General features: G+C 33.4%; 2 protein-coding genes across 5 annotated transcripts; both read left to right on the top strand.

The window, feature by feature from the left end:
* Positions 1-646: 646 nt before the first annotated feature.
* LOC114714846 (E3 ubiquitin-protein ligase CCNB1IP1 homolog) lies at positions 647-4,273 on the top strand. 4 transcript variants are annotated; one of them, XM_028899627.1, is made up of 10 exons: positions 647-730; positions 883-1,133; positions 1,756-1,864; positions 2,022-2,094; positions 2,293-2,338; positions 2,613-2,643; positions 2,824-3,100; positions 3,183-3,346; positions 3,568-3,811; positions 4,057-4,273. In XM_028899627.1, exons 3-10 carry the CDS (start codon positions 1,795-1,797, stop codon positions 4,061-4,063), a joined length of 912 nt encoding a protein of 303 aa, XP_028755460.1. In that variant the 5' UTR covers positions 647-730; positions 883-1,133; positions 1,756-1,794; the 3' UTR covers positions 4,064-4,273. The 4 variants fall into 4 exon arrangements, with proteins under 4 accessions (XP_028755460.1, XP_028755458.1, XP_028755461.1 ...); XM_028899625.1 differs by having other exon boundaries at positions 3,538-3,811; XM_028899628.1 differs by lacking the exon at positions 4,057-4,273 and having other exon boundaries at positions 3,568-3,815.
* A 2,374-nt stretch (positions 4,274-6,647) lies between these two features.
* Positions 6,648-8,525, top strand: LOC114714845 (uncharacterized). The gene has a single exon (XM_028899624.1). It carries the CDS (start codon positions 6,650-6,652, stop codon positions 7,781-7,783), a length of 1,134 nt encoding a protein of 377 aa, XP_028755457.1. The 5' UTR covers positions 6,648-6,649; the 3' UTR covers positions 7,784-8,525.
* Positions 8,526-10,199: the final 1,674 nt, after the last annotated feature.

The raw sequence follows: 10,199 nt of genomic DNA, 5'->3' as shown, positions 1-10,199 counted from the left end.
ACCTCATAGTAATTTTGCTTATTCAGGTGACCTCTGCGTAATTTCAGTAATTCGGGAGTCTTTATTTGTGATTTTTCTAATTTATAAGTGAGAACAATCAAAGGTCTTTTTTTTTTTTTGCCCGAATTATTCACAAAGTTCTTTAGACATACTCCTTTAGTCCTATTTATAAAACACTTTCAGCATATTTTACACAAGTCAATAAAAATTTTAAACTTCATTAACTCATTTAAAATTTAATGACTTTTTAATTTTATTCCTATTTAATATAGTAATATATTATATCTCATATAAATAAAAGCAACATGATAATAAATGAGGAGTAAAATTATATATTCATATAAAAAATTTCTCTTAATGTTTTATAAATAAGACTAAAAAATACTTTTTCTCTTCTCTGCCTATAAATAGGACAGAGGAGTATATACTTGTTGTATAATGTTTCGTTTCGTTTCTCTCTGTTTTTTTTTTCACCTATATATAAAGTTTGTTTTTGGTCAAAATATATAAAGTATTTCGACCAACCGTTTCTTATTTTCGAAACGGTCTTGGCTTTGCCGCCGATTTCTTCATACGATTCGTGACTCTGCTCTGAAGAAGCCTTCGCGGGAAATCCATTTGCCGCTCCTAGGGCTTTGCTTCTACTCTTTTTCTTCGCATTGCTTTCGCCACCTTTTAGAAACTCTCAAGTTCACGATCTGCATTCTAATCTCTTTCAAATTCTGCGAAGGTATTGTGTCCTTAATTCTACATCTCTCCTTAATTGCAAAATTTGCGTCATCGTATTTTTCCTGTTCAACGAGGTTTTCATTGTCGCATTTGAGGTGGAAAAAATGAGAGTTTCAAATTTTGATATTTTTTCTTTTTTGGATTTTCTTTCAGAGTGTGGAAGATGAATCAGCGGATTTTGCACTTTTGTTAGTTTATGCTGGTCCGGACTAGAACAGGAGTTAGTTTTTCGATATCAGCTGTTACACTTTGGTTTTATGCAAGGAAATTGAAGCTCCTTGAAACAAGGAAGGCACAAAAAGCTCGGAGAGTTAAGTATTCGGAGATGGCCCCGCTGTTATTTGCGTAACCTTTTAATAAGATCAGAGAGAAAAATCCGGCAATTTTATGACGCGATAACATAGGTATTTACTTCTGGTGGATACTAGTTAACTTTAAATTGTGAAGGAAGTAACCGAAGTAACATGTCTTTGAATGTCTGAATTGGAAGAGGTATATTACCAAGAATTTTCATCTTGATTAATCATGAGACAAGATAACGTCCAATATCATTAGATCCATTTTTTCGGCTCTCGATTTTTTTTTTAAAAAAAAACATTTTGGCAATCTACATGACGAGGATATTTGAAGTTTTGTTCTGTTTTGGTGGATTTTAAATTAAAGCGATGGATGCATATCTTGTTTTATTGTAATTTAAGGTAATCATGTTTTCCCCTGGTTGCAGTCTCATAAACCCGTGGGGTTTACAGTCCAGAGAGTTTGGATCATTAGGTAGTCTGTCCTTAGTTGGTAGTGATGCGTTCCTATTGGTAAATTTTGAATTTCAGAGTTTATCTATGCAGTTTATCTTGGGGTTTTGTTCTTTGAATATGTATCCTTTCATACTCAGCTAAAGTTGTCCTGGAATCCTATTGCTTAATAGCACACTTTATAAATAGATACCTATTTTTCCGGGGCTTAAATCTAGGTGAATCTGGTAGTCATTTTAATTTTCGAAATACGTTGATGCATTGTTATGATTTGTAGGTATTTTGACCCATGTAAAGTTAGCATTTGACAGCTGAAATGAGATGCAATGCATGCTGGAGAGAATTAGAGGGGCGTGCCATTTCCACAACATGTGGTCACCTTTTGTGTATCCAGATTTCTGAAATTATGTCATTTGATTCCTCCTTTTTATATGGTCATCATACTTATCAATTATAATATCAAGTTGGATTGTTTGTTCTGTATTTTCTGTTTCTTGTGGTAATCAGTTTATATGTATATTGTTTCCTTAACACTGTAAAAAGGTACAGATGACGCTAATAAGATATTAAGTAATGATGGAGTATGCCCAATCTGTGATCAAGTGCTTTCAAAGAGGTACGAAGTTGATTGAGATCTGCAGAATATTTCCTGACGGAAGGCAGGACATGATTTTTTGATTGCTGTAATATGATCCTGAATAAAATGGTTGTCTGATTTAACTAATTATCTCCCAACAATTGATTACCAGCATTTATACTTATGATTTACTTGATGATGACTCACTCTTTTCTGTTTTTTTCCCTCTGTCATCAGTCTCATGAAACCTGTAGATATCAGTCCTAATGATGAATGGATAAATGTAAGTAAACATTCTACTGAACTAGAATATAAGGCCTGTGCTATAAGCTATACTGTTCTTAACATAAAAATAATGCGACATACATCACATAAGTTCTATATTATATATAAACAGATATTGATGTGTTAACTATATGCATCTGACGTATGCTTTCAGCTTTCATATTTTGTAATTTTCTTAAAAAGTAGTTTGATGAATTCCTTTCACTTCTATGCTAGCTTTCTTTATTTCTCATAACCATTGCTCCTCATCTTTGTGCTGTTTACTGCTGCAGATGGCCATGGCGGGAGTATCTCCACAGATATGTATCCTTTATAGCCCATTGATTAGAGGGACCTGTACAGAAAATAGAGAACATAATGTCATCATAGTTGTAGCTAAGCAGTCAAATGAAGACCGGAAAGTAAACTAGAAGCAACTAGTGAAAAGTCATTCAAATGATTAAGATTATACTGGGCCATGTGTTTTCCCTTGAACAAAGCCAGTGTTCAAGTCTTGTTACAGAAGTGTGATGTTCTACATGGGGCAAAAGGAATTGGAGATGCAGTATAAAATGAACAGGATTGTAGCTCAGTGTCGGCAGAAATGTGAGATGATGCAACAGAAAGCTGAGATGATGCAAGAAAAGTTTACAGAAAAGCTGGAACAGGTGCATACGGCCTATCAAAAGATGGCCAAGAGATGTCAGATGATGGAACAGGAAATTGAGACCTTATCCAAGGACAAGCAAGAACTCCAGGAAAAATTTTCTGAAAAATCCAGGTCTGTGTCAATGTGTCCCTTTAATGGCCCATTTAAACCAGATGATCTGGATCTTGATGCCTAAAATCTGTTTCAATTCCAGGCAGAAGAGAAAATTAGATGAAATGTATGATCAATTGAGGAGTGAGTATGAGTCAGTGAAACGGTCTGCCATACAGCCTGCAAGCAACTTCTATTCCAGGAATGAGACGGATTTGTTCTCGAATCCACCTAACATAATGGATGAGAGAGAAACTGGCAGAAAAGGTAGCCTTTCTTTTTCCTTGACCCAGATGACAATACTATTAGGCATCCACGAATTAAATTATGCAAAACACTCAGTTAGCCTTATGATCAGTTGAAGTGTCTGTTCTTTGGATGATGTAATGACATAGTATAACCATATGACCTCTTTTCTGCTTAGATATTTCCAAAACTAGGTAACTTACTTGGTGCAGGTTGGCCGGTGATCACTCCTGAAACTCCAGGGCCAAGAGAGGACGTGTGGCCGGCAAGACAGAATAGCAATAACTCCGGTCACTTCGATATCTCCGTTGGTTCACCAGCAAAGCAAGCAGTTCTCGTTGGGGATACAGGGAATAGAAGGGGTGGAGGAGCTCATCCTGTTTATGGAGCTGGTCCAACTAGTAACCCGTCAATGACTTTGAGGAACTTGATACTGTCTCCAATCAAACGGCCTCAGCTCTCTCGTAACCGCACCCAATTATTCACGTAAGCCACACCCTTGATTTTTTTTCGCTGACCCTTCTATATTTAGCAAATGAAAGAATTATGCAAAATAAAGAAGGAAAAAAAATATAATGAGTAGAAGGACGAGAGGGTGGGGGAAGCATTACACACTTTCACCTTTTTATGTCACTTTCTATCATAAAGGTATAGGTAGGTTAGGATTTCACTCCCAATTTCCTCCGCACGAACTCTCTATCTCTGAATATTCATAAATTTTGGTGTTTCAGGCTGTAGGCTCAGAGGAGGCTAATGTTGTACCATCTTGGTCAAGCTATCGGGTACTGCTTCATCCCTTAGGTAGTAGTTTTATAGTGTTCTATAACATTCTTAAATTTTCTTACCTCGAAACGTTAATAGTGAAGAGTAGCTAACAGAACGGATACCAAAATGTAGATTAATGTATTACTTCTGTTTGCTGAATGCTGAAAGGTGAAAAATTAACGACGCCTGTCTGCCTTTTTTCCCCTTCTTTTCTCATTACATTAAAAAGGATTGAACCCTCTATTTCTACTTGTACTCTATCCGACTCTTGGCATTCTTTGAATGATGTCCCTTTTTCCTTGGAATAATACAGAATGAAAGAAGGGGTATTAGTGTTTTGTCCTTAGATCAATTATTATTGGGATGGATGCTTTAAACAACTAGAAGTGCCCTCCGCATAAACCTGTTTGGCATCACAAGCCCTAAAAGTGATTTTCATAAAAACCATGTCTGGACTGGTGTTCTGAATTAATTAGCTTTTGGAATGAAGCAACTTTTTGTTGCTTTTGCACCAGGTTGCTTCAAGGTGCGTTAGAAAATAGAGCATTACATTAGACAAGCAGATCTAATTTTAACGGCAGGCACACTAACAATGAAAATGGCGCCGTTAGTGAGATTATATGAGCAAATGCTTGAACATTGCCACGGGAGCTTTTACAATTACAGGGGATGTTCAATACCGATTCTTATAGTATCATTTGGGGTGTGAATAAGCTAATTCCCGTGGATGTCTATTTGCCAAGCACCTAAACCTTACACTAACTCTTTATTTTTATAATTTTAATTTTAATATTTTTCTGAAAAACATCACATTATACACATATAATATATGTATTCAATAAAACCCCTATTTTTTAATCATTTTAATCTAAAAATGCTTTTCAATTAATTATTTATAGAAGTTTCAGTTTATCAAGTTTTTTTTTTAAATTCTATCTAAATTGAAATGCATCAGACCTGCTAATTTTTATACCAAATTTAGTTTGCAAAAGTTAAATGGAATAAAACTCATTTTTACCAACGTCAATCTAGGCGCCCATAATGTGAGATTGCGTAATGCGCATGTCATATTTGAGTTCAGGTGGCTGATTAGACTTTCCAAGTCGTATTCCATTACATCATTGAAACATTTGAAGTTGGTTCAAGAGATTAACAGAAGTTAAATGGGAGAAGTTAAATTGTGCCATAATACTACCTTCATTGCTCAATATAAAAACTAATTAGTTAATTTAAATAAATTAAAAAAATTTGTTAAGTAAGTTATTTATAATAAATAAATGTTATTTTTCTTAATCATGTGTTTTATTTAGAACTATTATTTGGTGCGACCTTTAATATGTATAATTATTATAAGTACTATTTTTTAAAAAATAGATAAATATAAGGAATAAAATAAATCGAGATCTTATATTTAGAACGAAATTGAATATCAACTAATTTTTATATTAAAACAAGATACAACACTTTTTTTTTTGGTATACTATTTGATCTTGTCTTAAGAATATTAAATATTTGATAGATGCGCAGATGAAACCTGGAATTGAAAGGATCTTTCAAGGTCCAAACAAAAGAGAACTTGAAAGTATTTTATCTTGATCCGACAAAGAAGGGTGCAATGAGATTTGGAAACACTGTTTATTATAGCAATTTCTGGTTAGTTATACTTTATCTCAATTTTTAATTTGATATCTAAATATTTTTTAATTAAGTACTTTAGTTTTGTTTTGTTAGTATCATTAGTCCTTGTATAAAAACTAACTGTGTTAATAAAGTAAAATTAAAATATTTAATATTTAATTTAATTAAGAGAAAAATACATAGGAAAGAAAAAAATAGGTTTAAAAAATAGTTTTCCCAAAAATAATTTTGTGTGAAAAGAATCAAAATTTTTATTTAAAAAGTAAGTAAATGAATAGACAAGATAAACTGAAAATGTATTAAACTTGATAGAATCGCGTTAAACAACAATTGTAAAACTCTTCTTCCCTTTTTCGTGACCAAATATTTTTTTACCCTCATTTTACTAAAAGTAAAAAGTAAAGTAAAATAAAAATTTTGTAGTTAGATTATAATAAGGGAATTTTCAATATATAAAATATTAAATGTTAATGATAGAAACTGATTACTCGATACCTAGGAAAGTATATTTAATCTAAAGTGTATACTACGGTACTCCCTTAGGTCAACAAGACAAGCTGTTGATGATTGATTTGGTCTAAAATATTAAATATAAACTATTTTGAGGAGTAATTAATGTTTATTTGATACTATTTTTTTCCGTTCAGAATCTTATTTATTAGTATGAGGAAAGTTCAAGAAAAATTTTCAATTTAAAACACATTTAATAAATATTTTTTGATATCCATAAATCCATAAATTGGTGTAAATGAGCGAATGACTTTTATATTGTGGAGCGAAGGGTGGACTGTGGAGTTCTTTTTGACGGACCGGGACGTTCCGGTTCGAGAGGCAGTATCAGTCTTCTTTGTTTTGTTTTGTTTTGTGTTTTTTTTTTTTTCACCTCAAAAATCACAGTAGGGTTTTACCCTGCCTTGCTCTATGGCTCGTTCTATCTGCGAAGCTATCTGCGCAATCTCTCCTTCAACATTTCAATATCTGATTTGTGCTCAGACCCGATGGTTTTCTGTGAGGTACGCTTCTTCAACTTCGTCCAATGGGCATTCTTTCACCGTCTCGTATCTCATTGACACCTGTGGCTTCTCACCTACACAAGCTGATTCAACTTCTAAGCATGTCAGCTTAGAAACGCGGGATAAGCCTGATTTGGTTATCAATTTTCTTAAAAGTCATGGATTCTCTCGGCCCCAGATTATTCGTTTCATTACAGATGTCCCATCGTTTCTTCGATATGATCCTGAGAAAACCTTTCTGCCCAAGATTGAATTTTTCAAATCCAGAGGCGTTTTGAGCTCAAACATCCCTAGGATCATATGTAGTTGTCCTAGAATCATGGCAAGAAGCTTAAGGAAGCAGCTCATTCCTTCCTTTGACTTACTTCGAGATGTGTTTCGATCTGACGAGAAGCTCATTAAAACTCTTCAAAAGTACTCGGGCATTCTTATTGACAGCAACACACTTGCCCGGCCTAATATGGAGCTATTGCTAGAAGCAGGAGTTCCTCAATCAAATGTTATCAAATGTGTGCAGGATTTTCCTAGGATTTTTACTAGAAGACCTAACGAATTCAAGGACATTGTGGAAGAAGTTAAGGAAATTGGGTTTGATCATTTGAAGTATAATTTTCTTGTTGCTGTTTTTGTATACTTAGCGTTAGGAAAATCCTTATTCGCCAAAAAGGCTGATGTTTATAAGAAGTGGGGTTGGTCCGACAATGACATTCTCGTGGCATTTAGAAAGTACCCCTTGTGTATGATCACGTCTGAGAATAAGATTGATGCAGTAATGGAGTTTCTTGTCCATAAAATGGGCTGTGAGTCATCAACTATTAGCGAATATCCTTCAGTTTTTGGATTAAGTGTGAAAAGGCGATTGATACCAAGAGGTGCTGTCATTCAAGCTCTGCTGTCAAAGGGTCTGATGGAAAGGGAAACATTGTTTGCAACATTTATATACACTGAAAACTACTTTTTGGGGAAGTTTGTCCATTGTCATGTACAGGAAGCTACTGAATTGTTAGAGTTGTATCAGGCCAAACTGGATCTTGCGGAGTGAATGAAGAGTGAAAAGTAGGAAAGGCTTGAGGTATGGGTACAAACTATCTTCTCACCATAAAGTCCTGGTGGATCTAAAGTTATTGTGGAGGAACTGAAGGAGATGCGGTTTGATTCTTCAAAGATTCAGTTTTTTATTTCTATTCATGTAGGCTTATCCTTAACAAAATATCCACATGGGCTAAAAGGGTTGATGTTTGAGAAGTGAGGTTGGTCTGAAAATGGCATTTTTGCAGCATCTAGATATTTCCCCCTGTATCTTGCTTTCAGAGGATAAGTTGATGCAGTATCGGAGTGTTTTTGTCGATGAATTGGGTTGTGATTCTGCCACTATTAACAAGCATTCTACAGTTTTTGCATTGAGTTTGAGGAAGTGAATTATTCCTAGAGGTGCACTCATCCAAGTTCTGTTGTTGAAGGGTTTGATGAAAAAGAAAAAGTCACTTGCAATATTTGCATATACTGAAAAGCTTTTTCAAAGAAGGTTTGTCCCTTGTCATGGTCAGGAAGCTAGTGAATTACCAGAGCCGTATCCCCTATAAGTCTAAACTAGATCTTGCAATTTAAAGGAAGACCACAAAGGTTTCAAGGTATGGATAGGGAGTAAAGATTTTGCAATTGTTGAACTGTCTTCTCACTCCATTTCTTTTAATGCACTACACTACTTTTATGTTGTTTGCTCTAAGGTAGTTTGGACAGCACGTACATCAATGAAAAGTATCGTTTATGTTATGAGTTAAAAATTTTCTGCCTAAATCGATCTTCATAAAGTTGTATAGAAGCTTATACCGACAAATGTACAAAGCTATGAAAAATAGCGGGTTCAATCCATTATGCTTTTATCAAAGAATTAGATGAGAAACATGCAATAATAAACTAAACTAATGCCAATATGTAAGCTTTCTTATAAATGGGAGGTCATAAGTTTAATTTCTGCTAATAATGTTAAGTTGTTAGTGTCTGTCCAAAAAAATGTAATAAACTAGTAATCCCCTCCAAAAACAACTGTTTAAGCTGACAGTTGATGTTGATGTTAGCTTGTAAAAGCATATCAGTGGTTTTGATGTTAAGTTAGTGAGTGTTTGGATTTCTGCAGAGGTGCTTTTTAAAAGTATTTTTTTGCAAATTAAGGAGATATTTGGATGTAAACGAAACTATGGTTTCAAAAGTGCTTTTACGGTTTACGAAATAAATATGTAGAGGAGCTTGTTTCGTTTTGTAGAAAAGTGTTTTTCAGAATCATTTTTGAGGGTTGCCAAACAACCCATAAGATGAACTTCTTTAGATATTTACTATGTATACCGCAAAATTATTTTTAAAACTATGATTTGGAAACATCTCTTTAATTGGTGCTGGCTTTTTGGCCAAAAAACCAAACATGCAAAATTGATTTCATTGGGACGTCCGAACGAAAAGCACAAAAGGAAATTGTGTACTTTTTGTGATTGTGCTTCTTATACCCTTCGTACTACTGTTATAATTTGTTTATTAATGACTTTTTTCAAATAAAATCAACTAAAAACTTTGATTTCAGTATTACTTCTTAAATAACTATTAACTGTTTTTTTAATTATAAAAGTATATTATAGTACATCCAATCTTTCACATGTTAAGCCTATTTTCATTTAAAATTATGTCATTCTCTATTTTTATATTATAACAAGACGCTAAATAAAATACTATCTCCATTTCTAATTATAAAACTTTTATTTATAGATTACAAATAAAGTCTTATAATTAAAATCAGAATGAGTAATAAGAATGATCGGATCGTCACTTCATTACTCATTTGACATAAAAAAGACAATTGTAGCATGAAAGAACACAATTGAACAATAGTTACCCTCACATCTTTGCTACAACCACTCAACCATTGGCAACCAAATTGCTGTTAATGACCCCACACAATTTAATTTATACGAATAATGCGGGATCATTCTCATTACGTGTCTAAAGTAAATGTATTTTTTTCCCCTTATTGTTTTGTAGCTCATTGACATGAAAGTTTTTATGTAAAAATGTCGTATGTTCAATTTTCTTATGATCTCACTTCTATAGTATTTTCAGGTTACTCTTAACCCTTTTTTAATTTTGCATGTCGCTTAGTCGCATCCATGTTACTCGTAATTAATAAACTATGAATATATGGGCTAATGGTTATAATCAAAGAAATTACAATAAGATTAAATTATATGCAATGGCAAATCAATTTTCCTGAAATAAAATGATGAAAAAATTATTAATTATTAAAATAAAAAAAAAAAAGAATAATTATATTCATTATTGTTTCTTCACATATATAGTCTATAATACTCTTCTGGTCATTAATATAGGACCCAATTGTTGAGTTGATTTTGGTCTTAAATATAAGACAGGTTTCTCATATTTATCAATTTTCTCTAAATTACCTTTATAGA

Source organism: Neltuma alba, unplaced genomic scaffold, assembly GCF_004799145.2.
Source record: "Neltuma alba isolate B1F8T4 unplaced genomic scaffold, ASM479914v2 tig00011543_pilon, whole genome shotgun sequence".
Lineage (NCBI taxonomy): Eukaryota > Viridiplantae > Streptophyta > Magnoliopsida > Fabales > Fabaceae > Neltuma > Neltuma alba.
This window is presented reverse-complemented; position numbering and strand designations above follow the sequence as displayed.

Excerpts from the sequence above, each read along its gene's own strand:
- LOC114714845 (XM_028899624.1), top strand. The coding sequence starts at position 6,650 with ATGGCTCGTTCTATCTGCGAAGCTATCTGCGCAATCTCTCCTTCAACA.
- LOC114714846 (XM_028899625.1), top strand. The coding sequence starts at position 1,795 with ATGAGATGCAATGCATGCTGGAGAGAATTAGAGGGGCGTGCCATTTCC. Across the intron at positions 3,101-3,182 it reads AAATTTTCTGAAAAATCCAG|GCAGAAGAGAAAATTAGATG; the intron begins GTCTGTGTCAAT and ends TTTCAATTCCAG. Across the intron at positions 3,347-3,537 it reads GAGAGAAACTGGCAGAAAAG|GTTGGCCGGTGATCACTCCT; the intron begins GTAGCCTTTCTT and ends TACTTGGTGCAG.